At 45.5% G+C, this 22,703-nt stretch overlaps 1 protein-coding gene across 10 annotated transcripts in view; it reads right to left on the bottom strand.

Annotated features, from left to right (window-relative positions):
* The window catches only part of MFSD11 (major facilitator superfamily domain containing 11), a 68,748-nt gene that overhangs the window by 9,024 nt on the left and 37,021 nt on the right, over positions 1-22,703 (bottom strand). For 5 of the 10 annotated variants that reach the window (XM_009433367.5, XM_009433364.4, XM_009433368.5 and 2 more), the window contains exons 12-14: positions 20,686-20,860; positions 19,316-19,451; positions 17,149-17,686 (exon numbers count right to left, since the gene is read on the bottom strand). In XM_009433367.5, the coding sequence (XP_009431642.1) occupies positions 17,522-17,686; positions 19,316-19,451; positions 20,686-20,860 (476 nt within the window). In that variant the 3' untranslated portion in view covers positions 17,149-17,521. Of the gene's footprint in view, positions 1-1,719; positions 2,033-2,064; positions 3,388-17,148; positions 17,687-19,315; positions 19,452-20,685; positions 20,861-22,703 lie in introns of those variants that run through there. The other 5 variants (XR_010153097.1, XR_010153096.1, XM_054670717.2 and 2 more) reach the window with 3 other exon arrangements.

The raw sequence follows: 22,703 nt of genomic DNA, 5'->3' as shown, positions 1-22,703 counted from the left end.
TTAGCCAGGCGTGGTGGCGGGCACCTGTAGTCCCAGCTACTCGGGAGGCTGAAGCAGGAGAATGGTGTAAACCCGGGAGGTGGAGCTTGCAGTGAGCTGATCTGGTAGGAAATTAGAAAGCACCACCATTTTCTGAATGGAGAAATTTAATCAAAATTACAACATCCCTCATCTTCCACTGATTGTCAACATCATGAAAGATGTGTAGTCATCCCAGTCATCCCTCAGATACCAAAACCCGCAGATGCTCAAGTCCTTGATATAAAATAGCATAGTATTTGCATACAACCTACACACATCTTCCTGCATACTTTATAATTTTTTTTTTTTTTTTGGGAGATGGAGTCTCGTTCTGTCACCCAGGCTGGAGTACAGTGGTGCAATCTCAGCTCACTGCAACCTCCATCTCCCAGGTTCAAGCAATTCTCCTGACTCAGCCTCCCAAGTAGTTGGGATTACAGGCTCACACCACCATGCCTGGCTAATTTTTTTTTTTTTTTTTTTTTTTTTTTTTTTTTGGTAGAGACGGGTTTTCGCCATGTTGGCTAGGCTGGTCTCGAACTCCTGACCTTGGGTGATCCGCCCGCCTCAGCCTCCCAAAGTGCTGGGATTACAGGCATGAGCCCGTAATTACTACAATTCTAGATTACTTATAATACCTAATATAATGTAAATGCTCTGTAAATAGTTGTTATACACTATTGTTTAGGGACTTATAAGAAAAAAAGTCTGCACATGTTCAGTACAGATACAATTTTTCTCCCCATATTTTCGATCCATGGTTGTTTGAACCTACAATACAAAATGGTTATGGAGGACTGACTGTGGTTAAGAGTACATTTTCAGCTGGGCGTGGTGGCTCATGCCTGTAATCCCATCACTTTTGGAGGCCAAGGCAGGTGGATCACGAGGTCAGGAGCTCGAGACCAGCCTGGCCAGGATGGTGAAACCCCGTCTCTACTAAAAATACAAAAAAAATTAACTGGGCATGGTGACAGGCACCTGTAATCCCAGCTACTTGGGAGACTGAGGCAGGAGAATCGCTTGAACCTGGGAGGTGGAGGTTGCAGTGAGCCCAGATCACACCACTGCACTCCAGCCTGAGTGACAGAGTGAGACTCCATCTCAAAAAAAAAAAAAAAAAAAAAAAAGAGTACATTTTCTTCAGATGATTTTTTTTTTTTTTTTTTTTTTTTTTGAGACAGAGTTTTGCTCTGTCGCCAAGGTTGAAGTGCAATGGCATGATCTTGGCTCACTGCAACCTCTGCTTACCAGGTTCAAGTGATTCTCCTGCCTCAGCCTCCTAAATATCTGGGATTACAGGTGCTTGCCACCATGCCTGGCTAATTTTTTTTTTTTCTTTGAGACGGAGTCTCGCTCTTTCACCCAGGCTGGAGTGCAGTGGCGTGATCTAGGCTCACTGCAACCTCCACCTCCTGGGTTCAAGAGATTCTCCTGCCTCAGTCTTCTGAGTGGCTGGGATTACAGGTGCGCTCCACCACGCCTGGCTAATTTTTTAGTAGAGACAGGGTTTCACCATGTTGGCCAGGCTGGTCTCGAACTCCTGACCTCAGGTAGTCCGCCCACCTCAGCCTCCCAAAGTGCTGGGATCACAGGTGTGAGCCACCACACCCAGCCCAGATGAGATTTTTAAAAATCCATCTCTCCTTGTATTAGCTTGCTACTGCTGCTATAGCAAATTATCACATTGAGTGGCTTAAAGGCAACACAATTTTATTATCTTACACTTCTGGAGGTCAGAAGTGCAAGACGGGTCTCCTGGGGCTAAAAGTAAGGTGTCAGCAAGGCTGCTGCATTGTTCCTGGAGGCTCTAGGGGAGAAACTGTTCCTTTGCCTCTTCCACCTCCTAGTGGCCACCTAGATTCTATGGCTTGTGGTCCCTTCCACTGTCTTCAATGCCAGCAACAGCAGACTGAATCTTTGTCCCAATGCATCACTTTGACTCTGACCCTGACCCTCCTGCCTCCATCTTCTGTTGTGGGAAGTCAGGGACCCTGAATGGAGGGACCGGCTGAAGCCATGGCAGAAGAACACGGATTGTGAAGATTTCATGGACATTTATTAGATCCCCAAATTAACACTTTTATAATTTCTTATGCCTGTCTTTACTGCAATCTCTGAATATAAATTGTGAAGATTTCATGGACACTTATCACTTCCCCAATCAATACCCTTGTGATTTCCTATGCCTGTCTTTACTTTAATCTCAATCCTGTCATCTCGTAAGCTGAGGAGGATGTATGTCACCTCAGGACCCTGTGATGATTGCGTTAACTGCACAAATTGTAGAGCATGTGTGTTTGAACAATATGAAATCTGGGCACCTTGAAAAAAGAACAGGATAACAGCAATGTTCAGGGAACAAGACAGATAACCTTAAACTCTGACCGCTGGTGAGCCGGGCGGAACAGAGCCATATTTCTCTTTTTTCAAAAGCAAATGGGGGAAATATTGCTGAATTATTTTTCTCAGCAAGGAACATCCCTGAGAAAGAGAATGCGCCCCTGAGGGTAGGCCTCTAAAATGGCCCCCTTGGGTGTGGCCATCTTCTATGGTCGAAACTGTAGGGATGAAATAAGCCCCAGTCTCCCATAGTGCTCCCAGGCTTATTAGGAGGAGGAAATTCCCGCCTAATAAATTTTTGATCAGACTGGTTGTCTGCTCTCAAACCCTGTCTCCTGATAAGATGTTATCAATGACAATGCGTGCCCGAAACTTCATTAGGAATTTTAATTTCGCCCCGTCCTGTGGTCCTGTGATCTCGCCCTGCCTCCATTTACCTTGTGATATTCTATTACCTTGTGAAGCACGTGATCTCTTTGACCCACACCCTATTCATACACTTCCTCCCCTTTGAAAATCACTAATAAAAACTTGCTGGTTTTGCAGCTTGTGGGACATCAAGGAACCTACCGACATGTGATGTCTCCCCCAGATGCCCAGCTTTAAAATTTCTCTCTTTTGTACTCTGTCCCTTTATTTCTCAACCTGGCGGATGCTTAGGGAAAATAGAAAAGAACCTACATGACTATCGGGGGCAGGTTCCCTGATAATCTTCCACTTTAAGGACCTGACATTATATTGGGCCCATTCAGCTAATTCCAGAGAATCTCCCCATCTCAAGGTGAGCTGATTAGCAGCCTTAATTGCACCTGCAACCTCAATTCCCCCTTACCATGGAACTAACATATTCACAGGTTCCAGCAATCAGGACATGGACAAATTTAGGCGGGTCCTTATCTGCACTTACCTGCTCTGCCATCTTGGATATGTTACTTGATCTCTCTGTGCCTTGGTTTTCTCATCTATAAAATGGGGATAATGGTTTCTAGTTGATAATTACTTGTAACATGCTTTAAAGAGAGCCTGGGAAAAAAAAAGAAAGAAAAGAAAAATAAAAGAACGCCTACACCGGGTGCAGTGGCTCATGCCTGTAATCCTAACACTTTGGGAGGCTGAGATGGGTGGATCACTTGAAGTCAGGAGCTCGAGACCAGCCTGGACAACATGGTGAAACCCCCTCTCTACTAAAAATACAAAAATTAGCTGGATGTGGTGATGCACACCTGTAATCCCAGCTACTCAAGAGGCTGAGGCAGGAGAATTGCTTGAACCCTAGAGGCAGAGGTTGCAGTGAGCCAAGATAGTGCCACTGCACTCCAGCCTGGGCAATATAGTGACTCTGTCTCAAAAAAAAAAAAGGGTGCCTGGTATGTAGGTAAGCACTCAATATATATTAGTGATGTCTCTAGCAGAGAAAATTCGCTTTGGAAGGTCAGGCCGTGGAGGGCACCATGGCACTGTATGAAATGTGCTGGGCTCATCTAGCATATTAAGGATTCAGTGTTGAATAGACGTGAGTGCCCTGCACTGGGCTATTCTTCTTTCACTGGTTTCAATGGTTTCTGATCCAGAAAGGGATAAAATGAAAGAGCTGATCTCTCGGGGTGGGGGGAACAAAAAGAAAAAAGAAAAAAAAAAAACAAGCAAAAAAACAAAACCAGCTGTATAGCAAACCCAAAGCGCTTCATTCTGCAAAATAATGGGACAGGCCAAAATGGTTCCTAAGTCAAAGGGTTTGCCAGAGCCAAGGCAATGTTCTTTAGTGGAAAGCAAGCTCTGGCTGCCAAACAAATCATTTCCTGCAGAATAGGGTACAGCTTGGGGGGCAGCCACCTGTGGGAGGAGAGCCAGCCCAGACACCCCGTGCGGCTCCCCCACGGCACATGGATTCAGCAGGCTACCTCCCCAGCGTGCCAACCACAAACAAAGAAGTAGAGAAGAAAACATCTGTTTTTTCCTCAACATGTTCTCACAGTGTCTACAATATGAGTCATCAAATTGCTTTCGGTTCAGTGACAATTATCCCAAAAGATCCCTTTCTAAGATATAAAACTGAGAAAACTAAACCAATTTTTAAAAAAAAGTTAAACAGGCTTAGAATGTAAACAAAAAAGACTGAAGAATTGGAAATATCTGACAACATTTTCAGGAAGTAAAAGAAAGAGGACCTGTGAATTGAAACGAAGTCAAAAATAAATGCTCAAAGGAGCCTCCTCTGGACTAGACTTCTCTAAAGCTGCAATCTGCTTGTTCTCTAAACTATCACACAGAAATAGGGCAGAACTACTCTTGATAAGAACATCAAAACTTCCAGATTTAATAGCAGCTCAGAAAACCAGTAAATCATAGCCCAATGCTGCAGGGAGATGTCCAGGGCACATTCACACTATTTGCACACAAAGTTAAAAAGAAGGTCAAGTTTGACCTTCTACCTTCACACAAATATACATCCTAGTATTAAGATTTAGTATATTGTTGATCAAGGACCAAAAAACACACAAAACACACAAAATGTCAAGTTAGAATATTTCTTTTTTTTTTTTTTTTTGAGATGGAGTCTGGCTCTGTCGCCCAGGCTGGAGTGCAGTGGTGTGATCTTGGCTCACTGCAACCTCCACCTCCTGGGTTCAAGGAATTCTACTGCCTCAGCCTCCCGAGGAGCTGGGACCACAGGTGTGTGCCACCACGCCCGGCTAAGTTTTGTATTTTTAGTAGAGATGGGGTTTCACCATTTTGGCCAGGATGGTTTCGATCTCTTGACCTCGTGATCCCAAAGTGCTAGGATTATAGGCGTTAGCCACCGCGCCCGGCCGAGTTAGACTATTTCTAGGGAATATGTTTCCAATATTTATCAAGAAATATGAGTTTTAGGCTGGGCACGGTGGCTCACGCCTGTAATCCCAGCACTTTGGGAAGCTGAAGCAGGTGGATTGCTTGAGCCCAGGAGTTCAAGACCAGCCTGGCCAACACGGCAAAACCTGTGGTGGGTATGGTGGCACGCACCTGTAATTCCAGCTACTCGGGAGGCTGAGGCACGAGAATCGCTTGAACCCAGGAGGCAGAGGTTGCAGTAAGTTGTGATCACGCCACTGCCCTCCAGCCTGGGCAACAGAGTGAGATGGTGTCTCAAAAAAAAAAAAAAAGAAAGAAAGAAAGAAATATGAGGCCGAGGCCAAGCATGGTGGCTCATGCCTGAGGTCAGGAATTTGAGACCAGACTGGCCAACATGGTGAAACCCTGTCTCTACTAAAAATACAAAAATTAGCTGGGCATGGTGGCTCATGCGTCAAGAGGCTGAGCCAGGAGGATCACTTGAACTCAGGAGGCAGAGGTTGCAGTGAGCCAAGATCACGCCACTGCACTCTAGCCTGGGCAACAGAGTGAGACTCTGTCTCAAAAAAAAAGAAAAGAAAAAAAAAGAAAAGAAATGTGAGTTGTAGAGAAAAGAGTTGTCTAATTATTTTACATGCTGGAAACCCAACCAAAATAACCCAAACAAACAAGCCAAAGTAATTATGTTTTATTTTAATGAGACATTAACTTTTCAAAGTTAATTATCTCTTAACCAATAAACACAATCCATATTCACAACTATGTTGATGAACAAAACCAAACTCTGCAAGATATTTAAAGAGGTTTATTCTGAGCCAGTATGAGTGACCATGGCTGGGAGAACAATCCCAAGAGGTCCTGAGAAAGTGTGGTCAGTTACAGCTTGGTTTTACACATTTAGGGAGACAGAAGTTGCAGGCCAAGACATAAATCAGTATGTTAGAGTAGGCAGTTAGGCAGAACTGAGCAGGGCAGGAGAGGGCCCCTATCAGGTCGTCAGGCAACCATCAGGTGATGGTCAGGCAGTTGTGAAACTGTGTCTCTAAAATGATAATTGGTTGCAGCTGGTTCCAGGGACCTGAAGTCTCCCAGTAGATAGAAAATACCTGGAGCTAGTGATCAGCAGCTTCCTGATAAGATCTCAGGAGTTAGGCAAGTCGGTTCAAACATGTGCACTAAGAGGCAAAATGGGAGTTTAACTGGTATATGACCTTCCTCTGGGAATGCTTGACTGGTAAGAGAAAAATGCCTCAAACGAGCATACACACAACTTCAGTAAACGCACTGCACATGCGGCCCCTCCCAAGTGCTGGCAGGTCACTGTGCATGCAGACAGCCTGCCCCAAGGGGAAAATTAAGGGAAGAAAAACACAAACCCCGGAACCATGCCAATGTATAAAACCCCAAGCCCAAGGCTGAACAGGGCACTTGGATCTCTTATGTTGCCCACTTGACCCTCTTCCAAGTGTACTTTGCTTCCTTTCATTCCTGCTCTAAAACTTTTTTATTTTTTATTTTTTTGAGATGAAGTCTCACTCTGTCACCCAGGCTGGAGTGCAATGGTGTGATCTCAGCTCACTGCAACCTCTGCCCCCTGGGTTCAAGCGATTCTCCTGCCTCAGCCACCCCAGTAGCTGGGATTACAGGCGTGCATTACTATGCCCAGCTAATTTTTATATTTTTAGTAGAGATGGGGTTTCACCATGTTGGCCAGGCTGGTCTCGAACTTCTGACCTCAGGTGATGCGCCCGCCTCAGCCTCCCAAAGTGCTGGGCTTACAAGCATGAGCCACCACGTCCGATCTTATTTATTGATTGATTTATTGATTGAGACAGAGTCTCGCCCTGTCGCCCAGGCTGGAGAGCAGTGGTGCAATCCTTCTCCCAGGTTCAGGTGATTCTCCTGCCTCAGCCTCCCAAGTAACTGGGACTACAGGCGCGTGCCACCAAGCCTAGCTATTTTTTTTCTTGTTTTTAGTAGAGACGGGGTTTTGCCATGTTGGCCAGGCTGGTCTCGAACTCCTGACCTCATGATCCACCTGCCTTGGCCTCCCAAAGTGCTGAGATTACAGGCATGAATCTCAGCCTCTACTGAGGCTGTGAAACCCCGTCTCTACTAAAAATACAAAAATTAGCCGGGCGTGGTGGCAGGCACCTGTAATCCCAGCTACTTGGGAGGTTGAGGCAGGAGAATTGCTTGAACTTGGTAGGCGGTGGTTGCAGTGAGCCAAGATCATGCCATTGCACTCCAGCTTGGATAACACAGCGAGACTCTGTCTCAAAACAACAACAAAACAACAAAATATATACATATATATTTTGGGCTGGGCATGGTGTCTCACACCTGTAATCCTAGCATGTTGGGAGGCTGAGGTGGTTGGATTGCCTGAGCTCATGAGTTTGAAACCAGCCTGGACAACATGGCAACACCCTGTCTCTACTAAAAATACAAAAAATTAGCCAGGTGTGGCAGCGTGCAACTGTAAATCCAGCTACACAGGAGGCTGAGGCATGAGAATCTCTTGAACCCGGGAGGCGGAGCTTGCAGTGAGCTGAGATCATGCCACTACATTCCAGCCTGGTGACAGGCCACTTCACTCCACCCAGGGTGACAGAGTGAGACTCTGTCTCAAAAAAAAAAACCACAAACAAACAAACAAACAAAAAAACAAAACCATGTATTTGGGGGTAAAATATTTGTATTTCCCTCAGGTCTCCTATCTGTCATGTGATGCTATGCCAGAGTTAGGTTGGAATTTGGTATCTTATTGCTACAGAGTCTGTTCTGTCAGTTTTATGATTGCTATTTTAATGTTAATGCTGGTCAGTTGTGCCTAAACTCCGAAAAAGGTGGGTATAATAAGGCGGCTGACCTTTTTTCCCGGTCATGGCTGGGAATTGTTTTGAGGTTTCTCTAGCATCCTCTTGGCCCATTAAGGGGTCTGTTCAGTCAGTTTGGGGTTGGGGGGTTAGGGTTTTATTTTTGGTTTTCAATCATTTCACTGCTGATTATATAACAAAAGCTCATAGTATTATATTTACCCAACCATATGGCTGGAATTTGATCCAGCTTGATCAAGCCTTTCATTTTCTTGGAGGACCAAAAGTAACAGAACTAGACACTTAGGCCATATTGCAAAGAATATTTTCTTTCAATTACATAATGAATCTCTCAGTTTGAGAAAATAAGGAAGGATGTCCGTGTTCTATTGAAATCACTCACATCTGGTTGGGTGCGATGGCTCACGCCTGTAATCCCAGCACTTTGGGAGGCCGAGGTGGGTGGATCACCTGAGGTCAGGAGTTCAAGACTAGCCTGGCCAACATGGTGAAACCCCGTCTCTACTAAAAATACAAAAAATTAGCTGGGCATGGTGGCGGGCGCCTGTAATCCCAGCTACTCGGGAGGCTGAGGCAGGAAAATCGCTTGAACCCAGGAGGCGGAGGTTGCGGTGAGTCGAGATCGCACCACCGCAGTCCAGCCTGGGCGACAAGAGCGAAACTCTGTCTCAAAAAAAAAAAAAAAGAAATCACTCACATCCTGTTATCCTTTGATATCTGTTTCTGAGAGTCATGCCTAGAAATAGGGGTTCGAGAGACATAAGAACCCTTGAGAACATTTTTGTTGTATTGATACAAAGCCTGCATGAAACCCCATCTCTATTAAAAATACAAAAATTAGCCGGGCATGGTCGTGGGCCTGTAAATCCCAGCTACTCCGGAGGCTGAGGTGGGAGAATTGCTTGAACCTGGGAGGCAGAGGCTGCAGTGAGCCAGTATCGCGCCACTGCACTCCAGCCTGGGTGACAGAGCGAGACTCCGTGTCAAAAAACAAAAAAACAAAAAACATTGTGGCTAATGCTAAATAAACACCTGCTTTCCTTCTGGAGTACGGAATTTTGGTACCAGCTGGGCAGAGGCTGCCTATGTGACCAGACTTCAGTAAAAACCTTTGGTGCTGTGTCTCTAGTGGGCTTTCCTGGACAGAAACATGGCATACGCCTGTGTTTCTGCATCTTTGTTGCTGGGGTAAGAGTGTGTTCTGTGTGACTCCTCGGGCTGGAGAGAGCATAGGAAGCCTGTGTCTGGATTCCTGTATGCTCTGCTGAGTCCTTTTCCTTAAGACCCAGCTGTGCATTCTGACTGCGTCACTGTGAGTTCAACACGTGCTGAGTCCTGTGAGTCCTAGTGAATCCCCAAGTTAAGAGGTGGTCCTCAGCCAGGCGGGGTGGCTTATGCCTGTAATCCCAGCACTTTGGGAGGCCGAGGCGGGCAGATCACTTGAGGTCAGTTCGAGACCAGCCTGGCCAACATGGCGAAACCCTGTCTCTACTAAAAATACAAAAATTACAGACATGGTGGTGCATGTCTGTAATCCCAGCTACTTGGGAGGCTGAGGCAGGAGAATCGTTTGAACCCAGGAGGCAGAGGTTGCAGTGAGCCGAGATCACGCCACTACACTCCAGCCTGGGTGACAGAGCAACACTCCGTCTCAAAAAAAAAAAAAAAAAAATTAGAAGAGCTCCAGGAGTGCTTGTGTCTCAGGTACTCAAGGAACACCTCTGTTTTTTTTTTTTTTTTTTTGAGATGGAGTCTTGCTCTGTTGCCTATGCTGGAGTGCGGTGGCTCAATCTTGGCTCACTGCAACCTCTGCCTTCCTGGTTCAAGTGATGCTCGTGCCTCAGCCTCCCAAGTAGGATTACAGGTGCCCACCAACATGCCCAGCTAATTTTTGTATTTTTAAGAAACAAGATTTCAGCACGTTGGCCAGGCTGGTCTCAAACTCCTGACCTCAGGTGATCCACCCGCCTTGGCCTCCCAAAGCGCTGGGATTTTAGGCATGAGCCACCATGCCTAGCCGTTAATTGTGATAAAAATACTCATAAAATTTACCATCTTAACCATTTTGAAGTGTACCGTTCAGTGGTATTAAATACATTATAATGCTGTGCAACCATCACCACTGCCCATCTCCAGAACTCACCTTGCACAACAGAAACTTTGTACTCATTAAATACTAGGCCAGGCACAGTGGCTCATGTCTGTAATCCCAGCACTTTGGGAGGCTGAGGTGGGTGGACCGCTTGAGTCTAGGAGTTCAGGACCAGCCTGGCAACATGGTGAAACCCTGTCTTTACAAAAAATACAAAAAAATTACCTGAGTGTGGTGGGATGCGCTTGCGGTCCCAAGCTACTCGGGAGGCTGAGGTGGGAGGACCGCTTAAGGCCAGGAGTTGGAGGTTGCAGTGAGCTATGTTTGTGCCACTGCACTCCAGCCTGGGTGACAGAGCAAGACCCTGCCTCAAAAATAAAAAATGAAGACAATAAACACTACCTTCCCACTCTTCCGTCCCCACCAGCCCACCATTCTACATCTGACTCCATGAATTTGTCTACTCTAGGTACTTCATATAAATGAAATCAAGCAGTATTTGTCTTTGTGTGACTGGCTTATCTCACTCAGCATGATAATGTCCTCCAGGTCCATCTATGTTGTAGCATGTGCCCAAATTTCCTTCCTTTAAAGGCTGAATCATACTTCATTGTATGGACATACATTTTGTTCCATCCACTGATGAAGATTTATTTTCCCACTGTTAGGTAATTGTGAATAATGCTGCAGTGAATGTGGGTGAACAAATATCTCTGAGACCCTTTCAACTATTTTGTGTATATGCCCAGAGTGAAATTACTGGATCATATGTAATTCTATTTTTAGTTTGTTGAGAATAACTTTTTTTTTTTTTTTTTTTTTGAGATGCAGTCTCACTCTGTTGCCCAGGCTGGAGTGCAGTAGTATGATCTCTGCTTGATGTAACCTCTGTCTCCTGGGTTCCAGCGATTATCCTGCCTTAGCCTCCTGATTAGCTAGGATTACAGGCACATGCCACCATACCCAACTAATTTTTGTATTTTTAGTAGAGACAGGGTTATACCATGTTGGCCAGCCAGGCTGGTCTCCAACTCCTGACCTCAAGTGATCCACCCATCTCAGCCTCCCAAAGTGCTGGAATTACAGGTGTGAGCCACCATACCCGGCCTGAGGATAACTGTCTTTTAATGCTGAATGCTATTCCATCGTATGGAGAAATCACATTTTGTTTATCCATTCTTTTTTTTTTTGAGATGGAGTCTCACTCTGTCGCCAGGCTGGAGTGCAGTGGCACGATCTCAGCTCACTGCAACCTCTGCCTCCCAGGTTCAAGCGATTCTCCTGCCTCAGCCTCCCAAGTAGGTGGGACTACAGGCAGCGCCACCATGCCCAGCTAATTTTTGTATTTTTAGTAGAGATGGGGTTTCACTGTGTTGGCCAGGATGGTCTCGATCTCTTGACCTCATGATCTGCCTGCCTCAGCCTCCCAAAGTGCTGGGATTACAGGCTTGAGCCACCGTGCCTGGCCTGTTTATCCATTCTTCTATGGATGAATAACTTGAGTTGTTTTGACTTTTTGGCTATTGTGAATAATGCAGCTATGAATATGGGTGTACAAATATTGCTTCAAGTCTGCTTTTAACTCTTTTATGTATATACCCACAAGTGAAATTATTGGATCACATGGTATTTCTAGTTTTTGAGGAACTGCCATACTGTTTTCCCAGCAGCTTCACCATTGTACATTTCCACACACAGTGCACAAGGGTTTCAATTTCTCCACATCCTTGCCAACACCTTCCTTTTTTCTTTTTTTTTCTTTTTTTCTGGGTAGCAGCCATCCCAACGGGTGTGAAGATCCAAAAAAAATGACTATTAATGGGGACTTATTTGTATTTTGAGAACTTAAAAACTCCCAAGGGGGTCAGGCATGGGGGCTCATGCCTGTAATCCCAGCACTTTGGGAGGCCAAGGCGGGCAGATCACCTGAGCTCAGGAGTTCGAGACCAGTCTGGCCAACATGGTGAAATCCCGTCTCTACTAAAAATACAAAAAATAAATAGGCTGGGCGTGGTGGCAGGCATCTGTAATCCCAGCTACTCGGGAGGCTGAGGCAGGAGAACCGCTTGTACCCGGGAGGCAGAGGTTGCAGTGAGCCAAGACTGTGCCATTGCACTCCAGCCTGGGCATCAAGAGCAAAACTCCGTCTCAAAAAACAAAAGACCCCCAAGGGACTTACTATAAGTCAACAAACAACAAACCAACCAACCAACAAAAACTCCTAGAGGAAAGAAATCCTCTGTGTGGGCAGCCGAAGGCGTTTAAAGGCGTTCAAGTTGGGGTATGGGAAAACTCGGGAGGGGAGGGGAGAATGTTTTCATACTCACAGAGAAAAACACCTGTGGTTCAATAAACGTTGCTCAAGGTCTAAGCCAAATCTAAATATAGACAATATGAAACTTGCAATAAAAGAGCGGGACATCCACACACACAAACAAGCACACACCCATGGGAGACCCAGCTGCAGCATTTACTTAGCTACAAGTATGAAGACAAAAGTTGTGAACAGCATATATAAGACAAGCATAAAAATTAAACTCTTTATTTCATTGTCACATTTCTTTTTTTTTTTTTTTTTTTTGGAGCTGGAGTGCAGTGGCGTGATCTCGGCTCACTGCAACCTCTGCCTCCCGGGTTCAAGCAATTCTCCTGCCTCAACTTCCTGAGTAGCTGGGATTACAGGCTCCTGCCACCACACTTGGCTAATTTTTGTATTCTTAGTAGAGATGGGGGTTTCACCATATTGGCCAGGCTGGTCTCGAACTCTTGACCTTGTGATCTGCCTGCCTCGGCCTCCCAAAGTGCTATGATTATAGGCGTGAGCCACCGTGCCTGGCCCCACATTTCATCTTTAACTCAAGTAATGCAAAGAATTTAAAAGATGACCTTAATGTTATCCAGTCATCTAAAGAGTCAACCAAGATCAAAACTATAGACACAAGAACTGAATAAAAGCAGCCCCGCATGGTGGGCTCAAGCCTGTAATCCCGGCACTTTGGGAAGCTGAGGTGGGCAGATCATGAGGTCAAGAGTTCGAGACCAGCCTGGCGAACATGGTGAAGCCCCATCTCTACTAAAAAATACAAAAATTAGCCGGGCATGGTGGTGTGCACCTGTAGTCCCAGCTACTTGGGAGGCTGAGGCAGGAGAACTGCTTGAACCCAGGATGTGGAGGTTGCAGTGAGCCGAGATTGCACCACTGCATTATAGCCTGGGTGACAGAGCAAGACTCTGTCTCAAAAAAAAAAAAAAAAAAAAAAAAAAAAAAGCCTGGGCGCGGTGGCTCATGCCTGTAATCCCAGCACTTTGGGAGGCTGAGACGGGTGGATCACTTGAGGTTGGGAGTTCAAGACCAGCCTGACCAACATGGGGAAACCCTGTCTCTATTATAAATACAAAATTAGCTGGGCGTGGTGGCACATGCCTGTAATCCCAGCTACTTGGGAAGCTGAGGCAGGAGAATCGCTTGAACCCAGGAGGCAGAGGTTGCAGTGAGCCGAGATCGCGCCATTGCACTCCAGCCTGGGCAACAAGAGTGAAATTCCGTCTCAAAAAATAAAAATAAAAAAGAACTGAATATAAGCACAACAAACTCCCCACGGGGGCGGGGGGCGGGGGAGAAAAAAAAGCATAGTAGCTCATTCCTGTAATCCCAGCATTTTGGAAGGCCGAGGCAGGAGGATCACTGGAGTCCAGGAGTTCAAGGCTAGCCTGGGCAAGATAAGACACTGTCTTTACAAAAAAAAAAAAAAAATTATCCAGGCATGGTGGTACATGCCTGTGGTCCTACCTACTTGGGAGACTGAGGCCGGAATATTGCTTGAGCCCAAGACGTCAAAGCTGCAGTGAGCCATGATTGTGCCACTGTGATCCAGCCTGGGCAACAAAGCAAGACCCTGTCTCTAACAAAAAAGCGAGTACGAAACTGAAAATGAATACCATAGCACAAAGCCAGTAGGAGGCAGCCTAGGAAAAGCTGGGTTCCTGCCATACTGCACACAGCACTTCACTTCATTTCCTTTCCCTTTTGACAATAATCACCAGGAATCCTAGGGGTGACAAGATGCCATGGCTTCCTCAGATTAAAATTCTCAGTGTCATTAACAGAGGTGGCTTCACCTCCTTCTGCCAGCAGGGTTGTACAGATCCATTATGAGCAAACAGAGCAAGGGCCTGGAGAATGCGAGGCTTGGGAATACAGGACCCAGTTGTCACCTTCCATGTAAGTCTCAGTGTGACAGGTGACAAGGTGGGCAGCCTTGTAAGATGCTCCCCACCAATTCCCTCCCTGAGAATAGGCTGGAACTAGTGACTGGCACCTAACAGACAGAGTGCAACAGTGATGAAGTTATGAGAGACTGCGGCTTTTGTCTTGCTCTCGTTCTCTCCAGCTGTCCTTGCTTGTGACCTTTGATGGAGACAGCTGCCATGTCGTAGGCTGCCCTGAGGACTACTCCGTAGCATGATGAAGGGCAGAGGGCGATCTTTAGCCAATAGCCATAAGAAACCAAGATCCTTACTTAGCCTGACAGCCTGTGAGGAACTGACTCCTGCAACAACTATACGAGTGAGCAGGGAAGCAGGCCCTCCCCCAGTGAAGCCTGGAACACACCTTCACTGCAGCCTGCAGAGACATGGACTGCAGCCTGGAGAGACGCTCAAGACTCAGCTCAGCCATGCGCAGATTCCCGACCCACAGAAACTGTGATGAAATAGATGTGTGTTATTTTAAGTGGCTACGTTTTGGGGTAATTTATTATGGCACATTAGAAAACTAATACACCTTGATAAATTAAGTGTTTAAAGAGATAATAAATCACTACTGTTAAGTCTAAAAGGGCATTTGTAAATTATTTATATAGGATCAACTAAGCCAATGGAGGTTATATCAGCTTCAAAAAGGAAAACCAGAACTTCAAAATCTGGAGCCGCTGGGCGCAGTGGCTCACGCCTGTAATCCCAGCACTTTGGGAGGCTGAGGCAGGCGGATCATGAGGTCAGGAGTTCGAGACCAGCCTGACCAACATGGTGAAACCCCGTCTCTACTGAAAATACAAAAATTAGCCAGGCGTGGTGGTGCATGCCTGTAATCCCAGCTACTCAGGAGGCTGAGGCAGGAGAATTGCTTTAACCTGGGAGGCGGAGGTTGCAGTGAGCCAAGATTGCGCCACTGCACTCTAGCCTGGGCAACAGAGTGAGACGCTGTCTCGAAAAAAAAACACACACACACACACACACAACAACCAAAAGACAACAACAACAAAAGTGAGCTCTTCCTAGGCACGGTGGCTCTTGCTTGTAATCCCCCCAGCACTTTGCGAGGCCATGGCAAGAAGATCACTTAAGCCCAGGAGTTCAAGACCAGCCTGAGCAACATAGGGAGACTCTGTCTCTACTAAAAATTTGAAAAGAAAAAAAAAAAAAAAAAAACTGAGCTGTCTCATTTACATGAAATGTTCAAAATAAGCAAATCTATAGAGACAGAAAGTAGATTCGTGGTTGCCATGCCAGATGAGAAAGAATGACTGCTGACAGGCAGCGACTGCTTTTTGGGGTGATAAAATGTCCTGGAATTAGATCATTGTGGTGGTTATGCAACCTTGTGAATGTACACTTTAAAATGGGACATTTTTATGGTTTCTGGATTTGATTTCAATTTAAAAAAAAAATTTAAGTGAGCTCTTATGGAGGGAAGCTAACACTTCCATTTCAACATCTCCCCAAATAGTTATGTTCCATTCCCGCACGCAGGATGATAGACTTGCACTGCTCGAGGAGGACACATAAATGACGGTGTGACACTGGCCTGATGACGCAGCTCAGATCTCATTCCAGGTTTGTTTGGGGGTTTCTGCATTGCATCTTCCAGGAAAATTGCTAGCAAAAGTCCTCCCTCAGTAAATATGTTTGTCTTTTTCAATGTTTTTGTTGTTACAGATGTTAGATCCCTGTTCTTAAGACTTAAAGGACCGGGCATGGTGGCTCACCCCTGTAATCCCAGCACTTTGGGAGGCCGAGGCGGGTGAATCACCTGAGGTCAGGAGTTCCAGACCAGCCTGGCCAACATGGTGAAACCCCATCTCTACTAAAAATACAAAAATTAGCCAGGTGTGGTGGCACATGCCTGTAATCCTAGCTAGTTGGGAGGCTAAAGAATGAGAATTGCTTGAACCCGGGAGGCAGAGATTGCAGTGAGCTGAGATTGCGCCACTGCACTCTAGCCTAGGCGACAGAGTGAGACTCCGTCTCTAAATAAATAAATAAAAAATAAATAAATTTTAAAAAAGACTTACGACAATTTTTACCTTATTTCACAATACTTAACTGGCCACTCCTTGCTATGAGCTACAAGGTAAGAAAACTTATCAAATGAAACATTTACAGAGGAAGACATCTTTTCAAAATCAAGATTTCATTTCAGCATCTTGTTACTTATTTTTCATTATTTTAAAAAATTATCATTATTATTTTCTTTTCTTTTTCTTTTTTTTGAGATGGAGTTTCACTCTTGTCACCCAGGCTGGAGTGCAATGGCACGATGTCGGCTCACTGCAACCTCTGCCTCCCAGGTTCAAGCGAATTCTCTTACCTCAGCCTCCCTAGTAGCTAGGATGACAGGCATGCACCACCAAACCCAACACATTTTTGTATTTTTAGTAGAGATGAGGTTTCACCATGTTGGCCAGGCTGGTCTCAAACTCCTGACCTCAGGTGATCCACCCACCTCAGCCTCCCAAAGTGTTGGGATTACAGGCATGAGCCACTGCGACCAGCCTATTATTATTTTCAAGACAGGGTCTCACTCTGTTGCCCAGCCTGGAGTGCAGTGGTGTGATCATAGCTCACCGCAGCCTCAATCTCCTGGGCTGAAGTGATCCTTCTGTCTCAGCCTCCCCAACAGCTGGGAGTATAGGGGTGCACCACCACACCCAGCTTTGCTATTTATTTAAATGTCATTCTCCAACACATATGGGGAATGACATATGCTTCCCATTATTACATAGCAAAACATACTCCATATCCAGAAAAAATATTTATATGACATATGGCCTAGTATTCTAAATCAAGGCAGGATCTTCCAACAAGAGCAGGAGAGAGAAGAAAACATTTACATTCTATAACATGATTATAAGAATTGAGATAGATGAAATGAAAAACAACATCTTTGAACAATTACAGTTGACAGAACAGCTTTCCCTTATTCTACTTGCTTTAAATAACTCATATCTGTAAACTTGAACACCAACTCTGGCTGATTTAACAGTCTTAATCCCTTGATTTTCCATACTGAACATCCCCCAATATACAGTGAAGATCAAAGGCGACTTCTTCCACCAAGCTCTGTGTCCAGCTGTGTTTCTGAGGTCATACGTGTCCCCTCACGGACACCAGATCAGATACTTCGGTAGTCAGAGCCGCGGGCTACAAAGGCGGCAGCTTCCCATTCCACAGTGAAGAAAGAAATTGTTCCAAAAAACCCAAATATCACCATGACCAGGAGTTGCCAGTGAAGGAGAAGGTAGTTGCTGTAGAAAAATGCCACGGCTGCGCAAATAGACTAAGAACAAACAAAACAAATCACAACGGGCACACTGGGGGCCACAGTGAGCCACAGTTAGCCCCTAGCCCCACTCCTATCCTGCCCCAAGGACACCTGGAACTCACAGTGCTTTCTATTCTTTCTGCATCAAGGTATGACTTCCTTAGTCACTGACTCATAAACATGCACCATAAACTCCTGCCACAGTTCCTGGTATTTAAAATAGCATTTTGGCCAGGTGTGGGGGTTCATGCCACCCAACATTTTGGGAGGCCAAGGTGGGAGAAATGCTTGAGCCCAGGAGTTCAAGACCAGCCTGCACAACATAGCAAGACCCCATCTCTACAAAATAAAATAAAATGAAACAAAAATAGCATTTTGTGGAAAACTGGAGTAACAAGAATGTACAGAGTAAGAAATACACTTGTCTGTATTACAAATGAATAGAATTCTGGTATCTAAGGAAGGAAATCTCTAATCAGAGCCATAGAGACCAGAACATAAAATCTGTTATACAAAAAATCTTACTGCTCATTGCTTCCTAATTCTAGTCATAAATCCTCTTAAAGGATGTCCCCAACTTTCATTTAAAAAACACAATACAAGACAAAAGCAAAAAAAAGAGGAAACAAAAAAATAAAATAAAATAAGAAACACAATATAGCCGGGGCGGTGGCTCATGTTTATAATCCCAGCACTTTGTGGGGCCCAAGTGGGTGGATCACTTGAGGCCAGTAGTTTGTGACCAGCCTGGCCAAAATGGCAAAACCTCATCTCTACTAAAAATATAAAAACTTAGCTGAACGTGGTAGTGCACTCCTGTAATCCCACCTACTTGGGAGGCAGAGATTGCACTGAGCCAAGATCGTGCCACTGCACTCCAGTCTGGACTACAGAGTGAGACTGTCTTTTTTTTTTTTTTTTGAGACGGAGTCTGGCTCTGTGGCCCAGGCTGAAGTGCAGTGGCAAGATCTGGGCTCACCACAAGCTCCGCCTCCCGGGTTCACACCATTCTCCTGCCTCAGCCACCCAAGTAGCTGGGACTACAGGCACATGCCACCACGCCCGGCTAATTTTTTTGTATTTTTAGTAGAGACAGGGTTTCACCGTGTTAGCCAGGATGGTCTCCATCTTGTGACCTCGTGATCCACCCACCTTGGCCTCCCAAAGTGCTGGGATTACAAGTGTGAGCCGCGGCGGGCCGACTTTGTCTTTAAAAAAAAATAAAATAAAAAAATAGACTGGGCGCGGTGGCTCACGCATATAATCCCCAGCACTTTGGGAGGCCAAGGCAGGTGGATCACCTGAGGTCAGAAGTTTGAGACCAGCCTAACCAACGTGGTGAAACCCTGCCTCTGCTAAAAAGAAAAAAAAATACAAAAATTAGCCAGGCGTGGTGGTGTGCACCTGTAATCTCAGCTACTCAGGAGGCTAAGGCAGGAGAATTGCTTGAACCCGGGAGGCGGAGGTTGCAGGGAGTCAAGATTGCGCTACTGCACTCCAGCCTGAGTGACAGAGAGACTCTATCAAAAAAATAAAAATAAATAAATAAAAATTAAAACCACAATACAAGTAATCAAGGAAAACAAGGCAATACACAAAGGAAAGAGCCCTATGTCAAACACAATCACAATCTGAAGAGGTTACCTGAACAAACTTGAAGATGGCAAATGCTGGGGCGCTGTCTTCAGAATACAGAAAGCCCAAGATACTAAGCAGCTGGGTATTAAAGCAGCTGTCTCCAAGGCCCAACAGAAAACTGCAGAGAATGGCAACTTCTTTGCTGAAGAAAATAAAAATCAATTTAGTATGAGCAATATCTGCTAGAGCCATTTAAAATATACAAGCAACCCACCCACAAAAGAATTCTACCTGCAAGTTTTAAACACTATGAAACAAAAATAAAGACAAAGCTGGTGCGGTGGCTCATGCCTGGAATCCCAGCACTTTGGAAGGCTGAGGTGGGCGGATCACTTGAAGACAGGAGTTTGAGACCAGCCTGGCCAACATGGCAAAACCCCATCTCTACTAAAAATATAAAAATTAGCTGGGCATAGTGGCGCGTGCCTGTAATCCCAGCTACTCAGGAGGCTGAGACACGAGAATCACTTGAACCCCGGAGGTGGAGGTTGCAGCGAGCGGAGATCACGCCACTTGCATTCTAGGCTGGCAGACAGAGTGAGACTCTGTCTCAAAATAAATAAATAAATAAATAAAAATAAAACAAAAAGATTAGAATTTACAAAGTAAGAATTTGTGCTCAAATGCACACACCTTTACATTCTAACAAACTCTGGTCTCAACCATTTGTGAAGAAAATGCAGGTTGAGTATCCCTTATCAAGACCAGAAGTGTTTCAAATTTTCTTTTCAGATTTTGGAACATCTGCATTACACTGACCAGTTAGGTATTTTTAATCTGAAAATCTGTAACCTGAAATGTTCTAATAACACTTCCCTTTGAGCATCATGTTGGCCCTTGAAAAGTTTCAGATTTTCAGATGCGATATACTCAGTTTGTACAGTTTTTTGGGCTGGGCTCCCCTTGGATTTGTGGAGCTGGACATAAATGTCTGCGTTTATAATGAACTTGAGAGTTGAGTGCACTAAACCGATATCCTCAAACGTTATATAAACTGCTCTGGAAGGACTGAATGGCCTCCCCGGTTGCCAGGTTCTCCCTCGCTCCTTTTTGTTCTTCCTCCAGGCCCTAATGTCTGGATAGTTCACTGCTTAAGAAGCAGAGATAAAAAATGCAAATCAGATACTTATGTGCTCCTTCAAGGATCAAGAAAAAGATTTAGTGGGGGAAAAGGTTAAAACCAACTATTACAAAAATAACTTAGGATTCTCTAAGGATTCCTATTTAAACTCAGTCTGACTCCATGAACACTTGACAGATGACCTTAGAGAGACACCAGGCTCTCTGAAGAGGATTAACTGCTCCACTTTCAGTATCTAGCCATCCGTTACCTCCCACCCGTCCTCAAGCGACTAGAGAAATGACAGCCACTATACCTGGATTTGATGTAAGCACTGCTGTCAGTTCCTTTAACAGGAGCAATCGGGGCATCTCCAGGCATGTTGAGAAATATTAGATAAAAAGCTATGAAGTGCACCAGGATGCCCAACAGCACAACTGGATTTCTACCAAAACGATTGTTCTTGCTCAGCAGGCCGAAGAGGCTTCCACCTATAAGTCAAGATGGCAGAAACGTCACTAATGTTGCCGAAACATCACACACCCAGGCCTGAGCTACCACCAAGGAGCCAAGGAATAAACATTCTCACTTGTTAAATTTCTTCAAAAAACCCAACACCTCAGCACTTGCAGACAATGATAATGATGACCAAGCATCAACTATTGGAACAAAAAAGTAAGGTATCAAAATGACTTGCATTTCTATCCAGGAACATTCTTGTATTTCTTCTCTGTGAATTATTGTACTCCGCAAGCTATCCCCTTTGACCTGTAGCTTATAACAGAAATAAAATAAGGACACAACTTGTCATTATGACCACGTTTTTGTTGCAATCATAGCCAAACAAGCCAAGGTATCACACTGAAAGGCAGTCACTATGGATTCTGAGAATTATGTGTGAGCTCCGAAGGGGAGTCAGAGAGGCCTAGGAAGAGTCAGCAGCCAGAACAGCTAGGATGTCTCAAAAGCTGAGAGGAGAATCCTCAACAGTGAGAAGAGAACTCTGTAACTGAAAGGAAGACCTTTATAATTTTTAAGTGATTTCTACCCCAGAAATCGATACCAGCAAACCTATATATCAAAAGTGAAGGATGGCTGGGTGCAGGGTCTCATGCCTGTAATCCCAGCACTTTGGGATGCCAAGGTGGGAGAATTGCTTGAGGCCAGGAGTTCCAAACCAGCCTCAGCAACATAGCAAGATGCTGTCTTTTTTAAAAAAAGAAAGAAAAAATTGTATATATATTTTTTAAAAAGTGGGCCAGGTACGGTGGCTTACACCTGTAATCCCAGCCCTTTGGGAGGCCAAGGCGGGCAGATCACCCGAGGTCAGGAGTTTGAGACCAGCCTGGCCAACATGGTGAAACCCTGTCTCTAGTAAAAATATAAAAATTAGCCAGGTGTGGTGGCACATGCCTGTAGTCCCAGCTACTTAAGAGGCGGAGGCAGGAGAATCACTTGAACCCAGGGGGCAGATGTTGCAGTGAACCGAGATCATGTCATTGCACTCCAGCACGGGTGACAGAGCGAGACTCTGTCTCAAAAAAATAAAAAAAAATTTTTAAAAATTCAGAAAGTTGCTGGGCGCGGTGGCTCACGCCTGTAATCCCAGCACTTTGGGAGGTCAAGGTGGGCAGATCACGAGGTCAAGAGATCAAGACCATCCTGACCAACATGGTGAAACCCTGTCTCTACTAAAATTACAAAAATTAGCTGGGCGTGGTGGCGTGCGCCTGTAGTCCCAGCTACTCAGGAGGCTGAAGCAGGAGAATCGCTTGAACCCAGGAGGTGGAGGTTGCAATAAACCAAGATTGCGCCACTGCACTCCAGCCTGGCGACTGAGCGAGACTCCGTCTGGAAAAAAAAAAATTTAAAAAGTGAAGGTTAACAGTAAAAACAAAACAAAACAAAAAAACCCTGCCTAGAAAATGGGCAAAAGATATGCACATACAAGCCTGCTGAGTGCCTGCGATTGCAGGCGCGCGCCGCCACACCTGACTGGTTTTCGTATTTTTTTGGTGGAGATGGGGTTTCGCTGTGTTGGCCGGGCCGGTCTCCAGCTCCTAACCGCGAGTGATCCGCCAGCCTCGGCCTCCCGAGGTGCCGGGATTGCAGACGGAGTCTTGTTCACTCAGTGCTCAATGGTGCCCAGGCTGGAGTGCAGTGGCGTGATCTCGGCTCGCTACAACCTCCACCTCCCAGCCGCCTGCCTTGGCCTCCCAAAATGCCGAGATTGCAGCCTCTGCCCGGCCGCCACCCCGTCTGGGAAGTGAGGAGCGTCTCTGCCTGGCCGCCCATCGTCTGGGATGTGAGAAGCCCCTCTGCCTGGCTGCCCAG

The sequence above is a fragment of the Pan troglodytes genome, chromosome 19 (assembly GCF_028858775.2).
Source record: "Pan troglodytes isolate AG18354 chromosome 19, NHGRI_mPanTro3-v2.0_pri, whole genome shotgun sequence".
Classification (NCBI taxonomy): Eukaryota; Metazoa; Chordata; class Mammalia; order Primates; family Hominidae; genus Pan; species Pan troglodytes.
The sequence above is the reverse complement of the archived record's forward strand: the minus strand, read 5'-3'. Positions and strand labels throughout refer to the sequence as shown.